Raw genomic sequence first — 19206 nt, 5'->3', positions numbered from 1 at the left:
AGGAGGTCGCGGGATTGACCATGACCCTGACGCCTGTATATTTGGAGTTTGCGGTGTCTCTCTCCCCGTGGTCACATGGATTTTTCTCCGGGTCCTCCGGCTATTCCCTCCACATTTAGAAACACGTGTTCAGAGTATTTGGCTGCTAAACATTTCCACATGACAAGCAACTTCGTTGAGCTATCATTTGTGGGCAGGTCGTTTCTGCAGTGAAATCACTACAGAGATATCAGGATGAACATCAACAAAGCTTTGTGTTCTGGGCTGTGTCTTCATTGAACATAGATTCGCATCCCACGGAGTTGATCACAGCACCACTATTCTCCCGGTACTCCTCCATGCCATTGCCATGCGACAGCATACCAACCTTGCACGACTTGCAGATGATGATGCCTGAGTTTTTGTAGCTCTTCTTTTTTTGTTTCTTCTTGTTGTTAATGCACTCAAACTCCACCTGCAGAGAGCATGGGTGGCAGGGAGGACAGAGGAGGAGAGGCAATCCATAAAGTGGAGATCTCGCTATGCGGGGCATGGGAAGAGGGGAGTGGGTGGTGTTTCTGATAACATCACACTGGCCCCATCATCTGGAACTCCCTCCAGCCATCCTAGTCAATGAACCAAGACCAGATATTTTACTTGTCGGTACCACCTGAAAGGGTATAACTTTAGCAACTTGCTTAGCCACCCCTACTAGACATCTGTGAAAAAGAGATTCATAGTTCATTGTACATCACGTCCCTCTCCTAGTGTCCACGCAGCGGTCCCCCTCACCCTACCCCACACCCCCCCTCTCTCTCCCCCCTTGCACCTCCCCCCTTTCTTACCTATATAACCTCTTACCACGGCATCTCTCTCCCACTTCAGCAAAAAAAAAATTTCTTGCCGTGGTTTTCCCACCTGATGATGATTGCTTGTATTGCAATCTAAACGTCGTGATTTATTTTATTTTATACCTATGTGACTTTACCGAAAGAACCAAAAAGTATTCATTGTATTCCTTCAGGATAAATAAAGATTCTGATAGTGGTTCCAAATTCTTTATGTGGCCAATAACAGTGAATAATGTGATAGCCATTTGAAATCAGCAGACTTACCAAGGAAATAACCCTTATTGGTCGAATTAATAATAGCTAGTAACGATTTCTGTTCTGGCCCATAGACTATCTATCAGAGGTGTGGACTCGAGTCATGTGACTTGGACTCGAGTCAGACTCGAGTCATGAATTTGATGACTTCAGACTCGACTCGGACTTGCATAACAATGACTTTGTCCCACCTCTGAGGTGTGGACTCGAGTCATGTGACTTGGACTCGAGTCAGACTCGAGTCATGAATTTGATGACTTCAGACTCGACTTGGACTTGCATAACAATGACTTTGTCCCACCTCTGCTATCTATGCTGTCACCAAGACCAGGTTCAAAACCTAATTTTTTTGTTCTTCTGCCGATGGCTGAGTGACTCTATATGCTTCACCACCTCTGCCAGTCACTCACTCAAAGTCTTACTTGCACAATAAGCACGGGGTATTTTGCAAGTGTGATGTGTAGGGGTTTAACAATTATATGTATTTTGAACTTCATTGGCACTGTACGTAACCAACCGTTCTAATCGTGGGTGCGTGAAATTGCACGTATTCATAAATTCTTATCAATGCTTAAGCTGTCGTGACACACATTGCATTGCTGGCATGAGAATATTTTTTTTTCGATTAATATGAGTTGTGACATGTTTGTGTGAACAATGTAGCCAATTAGTGGCCGCTGAATTCACCAGTGTGAAAAAGATTATATATTCACAAATCGAATTCTGATCTTGATTTGCGGAAATTCATCAAATCACTCACCACCTGGAAGGAGGGGAGGGGGGAAGGGGTGAATCATTACACCCCGAGTAATGATGTCACACTATTATTGGCTGTAAGGTCGAAGCAATTAAGATTTAACCCTGCATGCACGAGACCAAGAAGCTCTGACCTCAAAAATAACTATTTCTGAAGCAAACGTCAACATCTTTTCGATGAACTTCAAAAATAAATGTATACATGTTCTGCTGGTTGCTGGTAAATGTATTTTGTAATTGTAAAACATTTATAAGCAATAAATAGCAGACTTTAAAATTTCAACTGCTCATGAAAAGCTGTCCATTTGGCCACAATGATTTTTTTTTAAACACCAATGAAAACCTCTTCTTGGTTATTTCGGTAAAGTCACGTAGAAGGGAAATAATAAAATAATAAAAAATAAAACATAATAAAATACAATTCTCACGACGTTTCGGCCACAACACAAGCAGCCGTCCTCAGGTGAAGAACAGGTCTGTCAGAAAGACAGCGTCTCATTCAGACGCTGTCTTTCAAGCAGCCGTCCTCAGGTGAAGAACAGGTCTGTCGGAAAGACAGTGTCTGAGTGAGACGCTGTCTTTCCGACAGACCTGTGGCCGAAACGTCGTGAGAATTGTATTTTATTATGTTTTATTTTTATTGTTTTATTATTTCCCTTCTACGTTACTTTACTGAAAGAACCAAGAAGATGAATCCCTGCAGTCACGAAAGCTTTAAATCACCAATGAAAAGTTAATTTGTTCTTTAAATTTTCTCTGGGACGCCAGTTGCACACAAGATATGCTCCACAGCGATGTCTCAATGTGCAACAACTACAAACAAGAGGCTTTATCTGCCATGTGCAGCACGCGGCTGACAGTGCGGCTCACAGGAGAGAAAACGGGCCATCGTCTTTGACCGACAAATCTGTCCGTCTCGGTCGCTCACTCTGCTGGGTCAGTGAAAAATAATGTGCGCTTGCAATTGGCAGGGCAAACGGGCTGAATGTAAACGAGCCACGCAGCATGGCACAACCCTCTCTCCCCAAGCAAAAGTCGCCGCACAGAGTGGGCCGTAAGGCACGCTACCGCGTGCACAGATGTGTTTTAAAAATAATAACGTCTTTATTGACCTACTCGTAACCACCCGTGCGCACGGCGGGTAAGGTTTACCACGGCCGGCCGTAAGTGACAAATTTATCCGCTGCTACAAATTGTATTTTATTCAGGAGCCATTGAGATGCACGATGGCACCCTGTGCTCGAAATAAGTTGCATGAGCTCCGGTAGATCGGTAAATCCTGCACCACTATACTATCGCTGACCCGAGCCATCACTTTTTCTCTTTCACTCTCAAAAAGCTGTCAAATGCATTTAGAGTGCAATGGTCCATGTGAGGGAACACGAGCAAGGGGGCGCGACAACACTGGGGCAGCTGAAACGAGACGTGCACCACCAGCGACGAGAAGTGTGGTGAATGACTGACAGTGTCTTGCCGGTATTCTGGGCCACTAACTATAATAATTTAAACGAGCACTTTGAATGTTTAGAACGTCTCAAAAGGCACGTTTATCGCTGCACAGTAAAAAATATATTTTCATGCTGTTTTTTTGCTCATCTTTCCGCTATGCAAAACGTCTGCACTTTGAAGTGCATGAGAATTCACCGCTCTTGAAAATGATCCCCAAAGAAAATTCTGCGTGGTCATTTATCAATAATAGAGACACATTTTTACATTTGATCGTGACAAATTACTACAAATGTAGAAGCTGTGGCCTGCACAGAAAAGCGTTTCTCTCTCACTTACGAGGATAGGAGGGCCAGATAGTGACACTGTCATGGTCTTTACGGATCCACAACAAGGGCAATCTGATAACAGTCAACGAATAAGTCACCGAAGAGGGCACACTGCCAACGACATTCTCCTGCATGGCATGAAGAGGCCATTAAAAAAATAGGAATCCAGAATAATCAAAAATCCGTCCTGGTGTTTAATGAGATTTTTTTTACCGATTGCACGACTCACTAGAAAATGAGTCACGTCAAGCAATACAGACGGGTCATTTAAATTCCTGCTGCTAAGGAGACACTTGCAGGCAGAGTCCTGTGCTTTAAACCCCCCTCGTGCTTGCACACTCCCTTCCCTCTCCCTTTAACCCCCTGGCGCCTGCCTCACTGCGGTCATTACCGGCCTTCGCAGCGATTTCACTCTAATGCTGCAAGCGGCGTAATTGCAGAGGAAAGGAAAGACAAGAGTTCACCTCTGGCGTTTGCAGAGGCGCCCGGGGAAATGGGGGTCTCTGCTAGGCCCCCCACCCCTGGGAATCCCGAGCTGAGGTTGCACATTACTATAATGGTAACGCTCACTTCACCGAGGTTCCATAAACCCTCACATGCCCCCCAAACTCTGGGCATAAACCTTTAATGCCCAGACGCATCAGCATACAGCGTCCTGGCACAGGGGCCCAATTAAGTCCACATTTATTGCATTATGCTGCATTACATGCACCGTCAGAACTCACGCATGCTGCTAATGCTGCACAATTATTGAAGGAAATGAACACGAAGCCACGGTGTCTATGCCTCCCTGCCGCCCCCCGCCCCCCTGCAAAACGTTTCACAAGCGACGAACAGCCACCAGCTCTTAAACTAATGGTATGTTTCGCATAAATTGCCAAAATGTCAAGTGTTCTGCTGGACGATTTTAGCACAAGTATTTGCTTAGATACGTATCAGCAATGAAAGGTTAGTGTTGTGTAATGGTGAGTGTTTATAGCAGAGGAGATTTTTCCATGATCTTTGAATATATATTTTTATATAGTCATGTGACACTGGCCAATCAGACAATGAGATCCTAACGAAACGTGGTATACTGACGAGTGCTTAAAGAACCCAATGAGGATTTTGTCAACTGTGAAGCTGTTTTCCTGCATAATTCAACCTTTTGTTGAGCTAAAAAAAGGCATTAAAAAGTCAAATTAAATGTCACTTACCCAAGCAAAACGATCTTGCAATAACAAGACCTCCAATCTTTTCATAGCCCTGGGGTAATATATACTCTGACATGTCAACGCAATACGGAGGCTGAATTCCATTACATTTGTATGTTTATGATTCAGACAGTAGCACAACTAACCACGATGCCAAACAAGAACCTCCAACACAGCTCACGCAAAAAAAAGGCATCGATTGACATGAAACCCACGCTGCTTGCCTGTGCCCGTGTATATTTAACAATTTCACGTTACACAGGAGCACACCGCGAGTGTTCTTGCGGCAAATGTTGAGACTGTGCGCCGTAATTATAATGGTATATCGACGCGTTACTGTACATTCTCCTTCAGTAAGATTGCATTCCGCGCGGCTCTTTGAACCGAGGAATTTTCACTAAGTCCCACAAATCCTCGTGATAACAGACCCCTATAACCCCTTTTCAGGGCTTTCTGGCCTGGTAGTGGCGGTCCGCCTCCTGGCTTACACCTTGAACCCCACGCGGCCCGGTCGCCAATGCATTCCGCCACAGGGCAAAGCCACGCGTTTCATCTCCTAAGTATTGCACTCCACTGTACTGCAGAGCCATGCACTTCCAACAGCCAAACATTTCCGACTGTGGAACTCACGTTCACGGCACTTTTGTCAAAAGCTCACAGCACATTGGGAGTTTTGTCTCAAAGTCAATAATTGTATGTTTTTTCACCAAGTAAGGAAATAGGAACTGCCAAGCTATTCGTGATGCCGCTCCAACAGAAGCTGGATATAAGCACAGTTCTGATGTAAGCAAGACAAGTTACACTGATGGGGAGAAGGTGAAGGATAACTTCTATACAAGCACACTTTGGATATAAACCACCTTGTCTTACTCCCAAGCGATGTGCTTATATCTGGCATCTGCTGTATTAAATTACAGGGATTGTGCGTATGGTACCACTCCAAATGCTCACTTATGTAACTCCGATACCATTTCTAATGAGATAACTGAGAATAAGGCTCCGCATCCATCTGTTGACGTTCATTAGTATTCGTGTCTTCATTATGGACTGAGGTCTCAATTGAACAGCCTCTTGTCAAACACGAACCTTAAGATAATTGCTGGACAGCGCGCCTTCACCTAAAGCGCTGTGTGTGTATGCAACAACTCACCAGCTGACATCTGCAATACGGAAAATAGCATTTCATTACCAAACTAAATGACCATCTGTGGATAATTTTTCAATGGTCTTTAGCATTTCAAACAGTGGCATCACTTCGTGAAAATCTGGCAAATCACTAAGCAGCGGGTGAATCATTTCATGGCTAAGGGGACAATATTGTTATTCTAAACCTGACCAAGCTGGCAGTTTTGCAATATTGCCTAATATTTAACTGATTAACCCGAAATATGCCACTGTCAAAGTGGACAAAGTACACTTAAGGGGGCAGCATCAGCACGTGATGTTAGCTGAAAGGTGGAACCGTCTCCTGCACAGGCACCTGCGCAAATTCTGCGGCGGAAAAATGGCGGGTGGCAAGCGAGAGTGGGGTCCCCCGTGGTGGACGTTACCTCCATGCTGCCGGAGGCCTCCTTGAGGCGAATGATGTTGGTGTAGAACTCGCCGATGAGGTCAGGGCTACCGTGCCGGTCCCAGTCGTAGCACACGACCTGCACGCGGCAGTGGTGGCAGCAGCGAGAAAGTAACTGTTTGTGAGCTGCTATCGTAACGTTTTCGCAGTAGTCCCGTACAGCTCTCCAATGGGTTTTTCGGATGTACTGTGTATTCTTCTGCATGATGACACGTCATGGACATCATTCCAAACAATACAGGATACAAGCCGAAAACACATGCTTCCCCCGCACATCCAATTAGCACAGTTGCCTACGTACAGTGTGAAAGAAGTTCAACATACATACATACATGAATACATTAAAGAGCTAGCTATTTGTGTCATGCGTTTCCTGCCATTGTTGATCAAAGTAAATATTCTAAGTCTGTCACTGTTTAAATTAGATGTGTGAAGTGTTCATCTCTGTTCGTGGCCCAGAGACAGCCAGCATGCAGTTCAGCCACTGTTGAATTCGCAAAGCAGTTACTGATTTTATCCAATGAGGAACGAGGGGCTGTGTTGACCTCCCCCTCGCCTCCCCGGACTGTAATTTGTACTTATGACCTGCCGAGTACTGTGACAATAGCAGCAACCGCCTCTAGGAACCCCGTTATTGTTTTGGTCATCACAAATTGGTAATTTTTGTGGACAAATGCATTTTCAACCAAATTATTGGCATTTGGAAAGGGTTTGTGTTTGGTAAAAGCATGCACGGTACAGTGTTGGAAATTGGCCAGGTTAGGTGTGAGGTTGAAGGACGCTGACACAATGAAAATTTAAATGACCAGGAATTATGCAATGTGATGAACAATGAAACGATAGAAGAGTTAAACAAATGTGTTTTTTTTACTTGCATTGAATTAGCGCCTTTACATGAGCATATAAACCATCAAATAAAAAAATTTGCATGTCACTCATCTTTCACGGCAATGAGAAAAAAAACGCAAAATAAACGTTCCATAAACATATCTGAAATATCGCTGAAGGATACAAATTATAGTTGCAAATATTAACGCATTACCAGACTAAAATTCATCATCATCACGATCCATGGGCAGATAGCCCATAGGTGTCCGCTGCACGTGTTAGTTAATCTCCATTTTTTAAACATTAAAAACACATTTTTATTATTTGTATTAACAATTGCCACGTAACAATGACACACTGTTCTCACAATTAGCATTCTGCCGTCGACGTGCATCTTCCCCAAAGAGGCGCCGTGCTCTTCTTTGCTTTTTTAGCGGCTTATCTCTCTGCGCACAGCCCTGCTGCTCACGCGGCCACACGAGCCGCACCGTGAACAGAACAGCAGTAGCTCCCCCACTTCTACTGCCCCTCCGCTCGCTGCATCGTCCCCACTACCCCCCAACCACAACCAGCGCAAGCTATCGAGGTGTACCGTTCACCCTCCCCGAATCGGAGAACGCAGTCCATCAATTGAAATTAATCATCTCCTTTTCATTAAAGCGTGGGAGAGCACACACTCACGCAGTTGCTGTTCCAGCCGCTACGCCCACCATGAACGCGAATATTTACAAATTGACGTGATGATATTTGTGAGAAGGCAAAGAAATATCCAAGGTACTGGACTGTCACGGCCGAACGGGTCATCGTGACATGTTTCTTTGTCGTTGGGTTAAGCGGAGAGAAAAAAATAAATCTCCACGTTGAATTTCTCACACGTTTTCTTCTGTGTGGGGAAAGTGTTAACTTTTAAATTGCAAATTGGCTGGAAAAAAGATAAAGAACTGCCTGCTGTCTGCAGACCAAGAGCATGAGGAACAAAACCCCACCAATTAGTGTCAGTTTTATGTAAATAGATGCACTTACTGCAATGTAGATGCAATCTCTGCTGGTTAGTGAGCTCTGACCTAATGATACAAATAATGTACACCAAAAAGCCTTTTAAAAGGCAATAATGGGCATATTAAAGCTTCAGTTAGACATGCTTTTTAATCGTGGAAAACTTAAGTGACGAGAGATGTGCAAAGCAAATTAAGAACGTCGGTATTTTTTGTGCTGTTATATTTCATGTCCCACGTGGGCCCCTCGAGCAAAGAATAATTTGTAATTTTTTATGACAAAAACAAGAATTATCTTCATCTTACCCAATTAAAAGGCGTGCAGTAGAAATGTAAGCTTTGAACGTAGATCTATTTACGAAACATGAAAGCATTGCAATTTCTACCCATGTGCATTTCTACATGTCATGTTATGTAAAAGTAGAGTTCAAAGTAGTGTTCTTACAGCGTGCAGGAAATAGATTCCTTTCAACCCAAAACGAGCTCAACGTACGAGCTTTAACGAAAGCGAGCAAGTGCGTGTGCCACTTGGACAACACAAAGAAGGAGATTTAAGAGCGGAATTAAAATCATCATCAGCCAAGATGACGGCCTCCCTAAGCTGCCACTATCTCTCTTAGTCTCACAGCACAACAATCCATGTAATCGATCGATATTTGTTTTTTGCTGAAGCCACACAGGTTAGTTTTACGTCAAAAATCGTTATCATTAAACCTCAAACCACCTGGCAATATTGTCACGTTTACAAAATATATTACTTGTATTTCGATTTAAAGCTTTCGTGACTGCAGGGATTCATCTTCTTGGTTCTTTCGGTAAAGTCGCGTTGTGGCCGTAACGTCGTGAGAATTATTTGATTATGTTTTATCTTTATTATTTTATTATTTCCCTTCTAGTGACTTTACTGAAAGAACCAAGAAGATATTACTTATATTTGCCAAAGTTTTGATTAAAAACTGACCAATAAAGCTCCTCACCAATTACTTAAGACTTTTCATGACTGAACTTAACATCAACATATGATGTGTCGTTCAAACTAGTTAACTATTACAGGTGACGCCTGACTTACGACGGCTCAATTTGCGACCCCCCACTTTTACGACCTTTCTTACTACCGACTCGTCGCCTGATGGCACTCCTTTGCTCTTCTGCCATATGCGTATGTACATCAGTCTGCAGCTGCGCCTAGAGTAAACGCAGCAGCGTCTCGTTCACAACGCTCTTCACTTTTTTGTAAATTTTCTTCACATGTAAAAAACATTTCGCCTTTCGTTACCTCTGAGAAGAGGAAATGTAATGCAAATGCATAAAAGGTACATAAGAATGATCAAATGTGTTTTCTTTTACTTAATAAATAGTTGTAAAAGTTATGTTCAGTTACAATAAATGTTTGAGTTTTTCCATTTATTTTCGTGGTCAATTCAGGTATTTTTTATGGTATATAATCGGTTTCCAGAAACTGAATCCAAATTTATAACAATGTGCCTAATGGGAAATAATAGTTTGACTTAGGATGGCTCGACTTACGACCGTCGGCCAGGAACCAATTAGGTTGAAGGTGCGGGGGTTGCCTGTAACAATTAATATTTTACCAGCTAAGGCCCACTGAGCTAAAGAGCTCTTTTTAGAAGCTACTTGGTCACAAATTAGGCTTAACGAAGTGGCTTATCATGTGGAACTGTATAGCAGCCAAATACCCTGAAATGCTTTATTCTACATGTGAAGAGAAAAACGGGAGGGCCCGGAGAAAACTCCATGCGACCACGGGAGAACATGCAAACTCCAAATATACAGGCGTCAGGGTTGGGATCGAACCCATGACCTCCTGTATACCAGGCAAGGTAGTAAACATCCCGCCACCATGTAGTGAACTTCATTGGAAAGTGATTTTGAAAACTGAGCGAGGCTGCCTCAGCTGTGCGCTCTCAAGTACCCACCGTGACAATGCCAACCTCCTCTGTCTCATTGTAATTTGGGCCTGGCCACCTTTAATGTGATTATTATTTCAAATATCCTCAACAGAAATATATTTCAAATCTATTCTAAAGCCAAAGTGAATTATTTCAACATTTCAATAAAAACGTCAATTTTTTCTCCAAATAGGGCTTCATTGACATAAGATTCCTAGCCTACTGCATGGTGTTACTTTGAGTGGTTATTGAGTTGTCATGTTATTTTTACAATTTAATCATCAGGTTACATATGTTGTGCTGGCTCTGTTGATGTATAATTGGGTTTAGCCTGTAGTACTGTACAGTTTAAATATTCACTTGTTTTTGAAAACGTGGCACCATACAGAAATGACTTTATAACTATCAGTTCTAATGAACTTGTTTTTATTGATCTCTATCTCATTCGTTTATCTGGTTACGCGTTGCCATGAATACCTATTTTTGCATAAGACTTGCACTCACAGTGTCCATCCACTTTACATGCGTTTTCTGCGACAGCAGATGCATTACACTGTGAGTATATGATCCGTCTCTGGTGTTCCTTCCTTCAGATGCACAATGATTCTCCTGCTGGTCTGGCCAACACAATGAAGGCCACAGCTGCATGTAAATCTGTATACACCTTTCTTGACAGTTTGTCTTTAACCGGTGCTTGCAGTTATTGTACATTGTGGAAGGTGCCGAACCTAACCTAACCTTGATGTTGTGTTTGTTTAGGATCCTGGTGATTCACCAGTGGTGCCTACAATGCAGGTTAGTTTATGGCTGTAACTATAAGTGGTTCAGAGCCATCAGTTGTGTTTTGTTTTGTCTGGAGGTTTTTTTAATCTGTTGTTAGCTATAACCATTATATTGTAAAGCTTACTGGAAATGCAATTCCATGTTTAAGCACTCTCCATCGGATACTGTTCTTACTGCACGCATTAGCATCTTAATGTTGGAGGAATTCATGCACAAGTTGAGTTATGATGGCTGACGATATTAACAGAGGCAAAATCAGAAAGACGCAAGTCGTTAGGGGCATGCCTTTATAGAAGGGCTCAGCTTCACTACTTAAGAGTATCAATGTCAAACAAACCAGGTCCTCCTCATAAGGACGACTCAGAGATGCAGCTCCCACAGGTGCACAGCAGTTACCCAAGGGTGAGTTTTCTGTTATTGCCTCCCTGCCTGCACATATGCATACCTTGATGTTCTTCTCCAGGTCCCCATTGCAGAGCACCTGCAGGTGGAGGGTGAATGGCTTCCATGTCGGGTCCAGAGTGTTCCTCACCACCTGGAGGCCGCCGGTGCAGGACGAGAGTCGTGTGGGAGATTGCGTCCACATACGTCGAGGATCACCCCCCCACCCCCTGCCCCCCTTCCCTTGCACTTCTATACTCACTAGTATGCATTCAAGCAGAAATCACCTTCTTACGCACATCTGACTAAAACTGGCAGAGGCTAGTATTGTGACAATTGCAATACAAAGCTGTCCTTGTGCCAATTTGTGCTGTCCCGTTTTTACTTTCAGAGGCACGTAACCGAGCATTCAGATTATAAGTGCCCCAAACAGAATGGACAACCTTCCCATTCATTAGGAAGTTGTCTAGACAACCTAAATGTACTGGGCTCACGCCCACTAACATCCTTCAGCGCTACACCTATTGCAGGTGCTCAAACAATAAAAGAAAGCACTTGCGTGGGTCTTGCGGTTGCGCTGCATAGCTCTCCTGTGAGTTTTGGGTTGCACGGTGTGTTTGTCCGGCATGAATTGCAACAAAGCCCCCAGCTGAATCCATTTCCTGAATTCACTTCCTGAAGAAGCTCCCAGCACGGTGAGGTGAAACATCAAGACATCGCACAGAACATCACACGGAACAACCTGACAACACATCGGAAAGCTAAAACAGTCCAAGCCCACAAATGAATTCATCAAAGTAAAAGCCACTCAAATGAACATTGCGGTGAAAATAAATCAGTGGAAAGTTCACATTCCCTTGATGGGGGGGTCAGTTTCTTCATATGATTACCAATGTTATTATAGATTCATAAAAAATACATATGTATTTTGAGTCAATATGCTGTCGAATGAAGGCCTCCCCATGTCATGCTGGTCATGGAGGTTGTTTGAACATGCTTTTACCACGCTGTTCGATGCAGGTCGATTAAATAATTCAGATATCACTCACGACTGATGTTAGCCATGGCTGGTAATCGAACTCAGGTTGTTGTGTTCATAGTGCAGTGCACTAACTACTGTGTCACTGCTCCACCACAGAATTATTATTATTTTTAAATCATGATACTGATTTAGCTTGATCATGGGGTCATGGACCTAATGCAAAGTGTTTTGTGGAAGGATGATATGTGTTAGTACTAGGCATGTGACGATTCGCTCCCCTCATGTTTCTACAAATATTCACGATTTAGAGTCACAATTAAGATTTTATAGCTGATATTTATTTTTCTATTGTGGTGAACGATAGCACATTTTGTGGTTGCAGAGGTCACGTGAACCTATTTCATTCAACATACACAAAACAAACTGATTCTCACAAGCATGCTTTAATGCAGTGATTCTTAACCTTTACTGCAGCCTGCACCCCTTTGGTTCTCAATCGTTTAAAACATATTTAATGTTAATAAACACATAGGTTTGATTAAACAAAGTAGTTGTACCTATGTGCCTGTGCTTAATTTGTGTTTTTGATTATTTACCTTCTAAAAAAAATCTGCCATGTTTTGCACCCCCAGAAAGGGCATCTTGCACACCCCCAGGGGGTGCATGCACTCCAGGCTAAGAACCACTGCTTTAATGCGTGTACCGTGCATACAAATGTATTTTAAATTGATCAATCAATGCATTGCTGCATGCCTATGGGCCCTCGCTTTGTTACCGTACTGAGCTAGAAATCGTTAAGCCTGTAGGCCACAGGTACAAATACTGTATGGGTGGGCTGTTATACATTTGTGGTGGGGCTGAAATATTTGTTTTCAAATAAAACACGTTTTTAATTAAACATATATTCCATACATATATTTCTTTCTTGAGAAAATCGATGTCCAAAAATGAAAGTACGCAAGGTTGCGCAAGCGCGTAATAGACTGACACGTCTGGGGGCATTGGTTCACCAATTGCTTCAGCCCTCTACGGGTGCTGTTTGTAATGACCTTGTGCTAGCTTGCACAGTCCTGCTTCGGAACATTGTAGAGCACAGGCTGTATTTGAATAAAAGAGGTTTGAGGGGGCTAAGCCTTGTTCGTCCTAGTCGTCTTCTCCCTTTAGCTAATAGCTCGTGCTACATCATTTGCTGAATACCCGTTCGGCTCGAAATTATGAAGCCCAGGTGCATCTCACCCAAAGCTCGTGTATTTTCTCAGAAAAAAGAATCCCTCACTTCGGACTCGAATGTAAGCCTGGCATTAAGAATTATTTCAGTGGGCTAGCCTGGACAAGTGCAATTATATACCCACAAGTCACGACGACGCTGGCTTACAAAACATTAAATAATATTAATAATGTAATGAAAATTTAATTTGCCGATTAAAATTCCTGGGGAAAAAATTGGTTAGAATTAATACTTCCACTTATTGAGTGACCTCTGAGCACTGAGGATAATTGCTGCCAAAAGTATCCACAGCTCTTGCATAACAGCTCCAAATCTAATTTACACCAACATAATTTGGACTGAAGTTGATTTAAATATAAATCTACATTCGTGATTGAAAATATATTGAAAACTTTTTTTCAGGAATGTCAAGAAGCTGTGTTTGCTTGACTTTGCTAAAGCAAATATATTTATTGACTAGCTTTACTACCCGGGTTCACCCGGGACTTGGATTCACCACGCCCAGCCTCCTCTCTCCCCCCAGTGGCGATGTTCACACACCGCACCAGTTACTCGTTTGCGGCTGAGTCGACCTAGGGGAGGGCCCAGGACCGGTTCAAGTAATCGTCACCGGTGGTGGCCGTGAGCGGGAATCGAACTCGGGGTGCCGGGTTCGTAGCGCAGCGCGCTAACCACTGCACTACCGCTCCCCCCAACACACACACACGCGCGCGCGTCCATAGGTACACATACACGCGCTTGCTGCAGACACACACAACTTTTAGGGTGCGTACGGCAGTAAACAACTCAAATAATAAAGCAATTCTGCGCGAAGAACGCCTTAGACCTGCAACACAATTGTATGGTACTGTACTCGCGGAGGGTTGGAGGGGGGGGTGCGTAACGTCAGCAGGCACACTGCGTGACGCTTCCGCATGCGGGTGACATGACAAAGGTGTGACGTCACAGCTCACTTGCCGTGCAAAATATATCCATTATTACGCCCGCCCCCCCCCAAAAAAATACAAAAGTCTATTTTTATAATTTTTCCATGGTGTACAGTCTGGAAAGTACCCACGTGCCAAATTTCAAGTTTGTTGCATGACGGGAAGTATGCTAAACATTTTGAACAGACACACATATTCACAAAATTTCCCTTTTATATATATAGATATGTTCGAGAAAAATAGTGAAGGAAAAATGTGCAAAAAGACTGCAAAAAATATCTTAGGCTACTGATAATGGTATCATCATCAGCCATGATCAATCAACTGCTGGATGTAGGCCTTGACAAACTGCCATCGTTTTTCACGATCCCGAGATTCGATCATGTTACACCAATGATCAAATCACTCAGAATGTAACTTCAGCTTGTCAGACCACAGAAACTAAACATGGGTAAGTCTGGATAGTGTTTGTAATGGGTGACCACAATGTAAAATCCATTGCTGTACTGCAGTTCTATGATCCCATGTCAATGGTTCCCAACTTCATCAACCCCAACTGACCAGCGTGCATAAAGTGTGTTGAAGTATGGTCAAAAAGTCCCCACGACCAACTGCATTTATGAGACTATATATAGTTATGTTGTTAAATATATAAATGTGTGAGAATAGGTTTTCCCCTTTTTTCTGGCAACAAACAGGTGCTAAGATGTTAGAACACTGAACTGAAACCTTTTACAAGGTATCATGTCTGCATTAACCACAATACTTGTGGTCAGAATGCCAACAAAAAAACATACTCTGATAATATATGCATTGTCTTTGAAACTGATTGGTCCACACCAGAGACAGCTTTCTTTTGAGCCGAGTCTCAAAACAGTGTTAGACCAGAGGACGCCAAAAGGCGTACAGCACAAAAACAAGCATTATCAGAGTAATGAGATATAATTCAATGTGTTTTCCGGTCTGCTCTAATTTTTTATATTGTGATGGGCGTTCTTGTCATTTACATATTTGAATAATTGAGACCATCCAGAAGTACATTTATAAAAGGCTGTATATTATTATTAATATTATATGGTGACTATTACATGAAACTGTGACAATCAGGTTAATGGTGTGAGAAACACAGTACAAGCGAGAGTGAACAAACGAGATGGTAAAAACGAGGCAAAAAATAATCAACTCTCAAATCAAATTTAGCGATTTTACCAAATTGCTCGGGGAGGCAAACGGTTTCATTGCCAGTAAGGAGCAATCAGTCTCATTGACTGGACCGCTCAATGAGAATGATGTGCTTGACTGGTCACTAGCGACTACTCAGTCCAAATGACTGGAGTCACTAATCAGTGGCAATGATTCGACAGACTGTCCACTCGTTACCAGCCCATCTCAACGATTTAATTGGTCGATGCCAATGATTAGCACGGTTGGTCAGCAGTAACTGGATTTAAATGTCAGATTTTCTTTTTGGTTAAGTGCTCATGGCTAAAATGAGAGTTAAACCGTCTCATCACTACCACTTCTGAAGCGATAGTGTCATCACCACCGCTTCAGACAGACCGCCATGAGCACGCTTATCATCACGCTCGGCTATGGGCAACCTCCACTTTTGTCTGTAGCTCTGACATCGCCGACTCCTATGAGCATCGATCCCTCCGCCGTGAATAAGGGGTATTTATGGTTTGGCCAATCACGTGACTTGTTTGAGGGGACGAGGGGTGTGCCCAGAGGAGAGGCGTCGTTAGAGCACAGCTGGAGTGGGCACCGAGCCACGTGTCGGGAGTGTGGGCGGAAGGTGGTGCTCGCAAAGCACAACACATCCCGGTGGCTATTTATGGCTGGGCCAGGGAGACTAAAGGCCCCCTAAATAGATAGGTGCCGATTGGGGGAAGCACGGCGTGTGTGACGTTCACCGGGTTTTAAGCAAGACACATTCGAGTGGTGAAAGCTGGTGATAAGGGACTCACAAAAGATGGCAATGAATTTGAGGACAACAGCACTGCTGATTACTATAATGGTGACGTTCGTGATCACGATGATAATGCCAAAATTAAGAATGCAGGAATTAAGTAATATGACAAACACTCACTTCGGTTCTGTGCACCAGCATCCAGGTGCCATCCGGGCTCTGCTTGTAAATCTCAAGATATGGGTCTGATTTTCCAAAGAGGTCCTGCCAGAAACACACACAGGACAATGGTAAACAAGAATCAGGGGCTTGACACAACACGTTTTTTAGGCGAGGAAATGCAGGCACCATCCCGATTGAAACCCAAATTACCCGGACCATACAAAAAACCCCAAGCCCATCTCATGTTCAAATACAGTAGATTGCTAGATTGATGACATTTTGCCCGACAATCTACACAATGAGATTCACATGATTGTACTGACAAAAAAATAATAGTTCATATTCTCCATGTACGCCGTATAATGTACGCTTCGTCTGACTCCCTGTTATCTAAACTAGCACGGCTCTTGTCCTAAGCCGCCCCCATCCCTCCATCCTCCATAATCCTCAGCACACCAGTTACTCTTCCAATTACCGCTAGTAGCCTAGGTGCCTTCACTCCCGTCACAGTAACTGAAGTATTGATTTCTGATTTAAATAGCTTGCTCACTTCGCCTTCCTTGTAACAGATATGAAAGAAAAAACCCCTCTATATTCCTAGTCTGGCCAAGCAACAAAGTAGCAGGAACCAACATTAATGTATTTATCTAGACATAAAATCCCTTTTGTTGACCACCTGTCAAGGTTAGTGCATAAACAGTACAATCTCACTCAGGGGAATAGCCCACCCCTGTAACTAATGAACATGAAAACACCTCTGAACATTTATATAGTGGAGGGGGGAGTGAAAACCGTTATTCTGTAATCACGGTCGTATAAATCATTAAGCATCGGTATCGTTGTGCCAAAAATCGTAGTATAGTGAGAGCTTACTCGAGCAATACCGCACACCAACAGACACCATCCCTGCAACACCAAACCAGCAGCCTCAGCCAATCAACTGAACGAGTGTTCAATAATAGATCACCTTTACCAACGTTCAAAGTGAGTGAGAATGTGTTTATTAAAATAAAACGATTTCACTGCAGTTTCCATCAGGGGCTTTTGAAGTTGGTTTTAATAGTCCTTCTGCTAGATGTCCGAGCTACGTGTGGCTTTCAAGCTGCCAGAAAATGTTTAGCATTTTTTTTATGATAAAGAGGGTTCACTTGTGAAACCAAATAATAACAAGAATAATATTTTTAAAAGCCAACTCTGTGGGAGGCTGAATAAGCGGCGCAACATAACAAGGCCCCTGTGAGCATGCCTGCTCAAAGGTCGGAGATAACAACCACAATGAGCATTATTGTTCGCAATCCGTGTGATTGCGCTGCAGTGGGCGTCTGCGTCATGCATAAAGGAGACATGTCTGCAGTTGAAAAGAAAACAAATAAAGAGCGAAAAAAAGCGCCGGACCACCTGACACAGATGCAGCGGGTAATTTCGTCGCCCTGCTTTTAATGGGGACGTGGAGATGTAGACACACGGGGCCCACGATCAAGCCTCACACATCGAGCCTCACGGAGCGAGTGGCGATAGCGGCTTGACGTGCTCGTATCTCACACGTACCATTTTGTCCAGCTTGCGCCCCGCCATGCTGAGGGTGATTATTCTGTTGTCCGTGATTTCCTCGGCCGATATCTGGGATGCGGCACACGCACACACACACAGTCGAACACGCTTAGACAAACGAACTGAGTTACTCCTTCCCTCTCTCCTCCTAACTGCCCCATACAGGCACAGCTCTACTACGATCCTGATGAGGAGTATATGCATTCTAATGGTGCTTGAAGCCATTGCAGATGCTCCAGATCAAATGGGCAATTAGGGTACAGAGACAATCACTCTCCTATTCCATTTTCTTATCAGGAATCTATTATATATATCCAGAATTCTAAATTTAGTAGAAATAAAGATGAGCAGATCCTCTGTATGACGTACAACAGAAACCTGACTACATCAACTGAAGACAATAAAATGTTTGATAAAATAGGTGTAATTTTAATCCCACGCCAGAAAAGAGTGTGAAATTGAAGGGTTCACACTGTAACGAGCGGCATTCTCACTTTAACCGCTGCCACGGCCAGCGGTGACCCGTTCTAGCTATGACCTCACGCATAACATGTCTATTTCCATGCACCACGCCCGCATCATCTGATATAACCCTATTATATTACATGCATTTGTATAAATTCCATCTAGCAAGCAACATTTGATTGAGAGGGTTGATTCAGTGGAAATAAAAACACGTGATTTATTGGATACAATTTTGACTTAAAGCTTTCGTGACTGCAGGAATTCATATTCTTAGGTCTTTCAGTAAAGTCACGTATATAGGTGCAAAGAAAATAATCGAAAATAACAGAAAACTACGACATTTCGACCGCTTGTGTTGCGATCGAAACGTCGTAGTTTTCTGTTATTTTTTATTATTTTCTTTGCACCTATATACGTGACTTTACTGAAAGACCCAATAATTATTGGATACATATATGCAACACACTGCTATGCTGTTTAAAATAAAATACACACGTGTACACAATGCAGTGCATTTAAAATATGTGAGCCTGACAGCTGCAACTGATTGCTGGTCGAGACACATCAAGTCACCCTGTTCACCCAGCATATAATCGCGATGGGGATTGCTGAAAAAATTACTGCAAATTCTTATTCTTAAAACCAAAAGTACGATTTTTGCAAGGGGTCAGCTGCTTGCAGTTTATTTCTCCATGTCCTTCTATTCG

The 19206-nt window shown here is 43.1% G+C and overlaps 1 protein-coding gene across 1 annotated transcript in view; it reads right to left on the bottom strand.

Moving 5' to 3' along the window:
* LOC133340038 (copine-2-like) overlaps positions 1–19206 on the bottom strand; it is a 58899-nt gene that overhangs the window by 22741 nt on the left and 16952 nt on the right. Inside the window, exons 5-9 of the mRNA XM_061548129.1 lie at positions 18032–18103; positions 16502–16585; positions 11341–11430; positions 6360–6458; positions 368–454 (exon numbers count right to left, since the gene is read on the bottom strand). Coding sequence (XP_061404113.1) covers positions 368–454; positions 6360–6458; positions 11341–11430; positions 16502–16585; positions 18032–18103 — 432 coding nt within the window. The remainder of the gene's footprint in view (positions 1–367; positions 455–6359; positions 6459–11340; positions 11431–16501; positions 16586–18031; positions 18104–19206) is intronic.

Source organism: Lethenteron reissneri, chromosome 9 (genome assembly GCF_015708825.2).
Source record: "Lethenteron reissneri isolate LAM-NWPU_2019-01 chromosome 9, ASM1570882v1, whole genome shotgun sequence".
NCBI lineage: Eukaryota > Metazoa > Chordata > Hyperoartia > Petromyzontiformes > Petromyzontidae > Lethenteron > Lethenteron reissneri.
The sequence above is the reverse complement of the archived record's forward strand: the minus strand, read 5'-3'. Positions and strand labels throughout refer to the sequence as shown.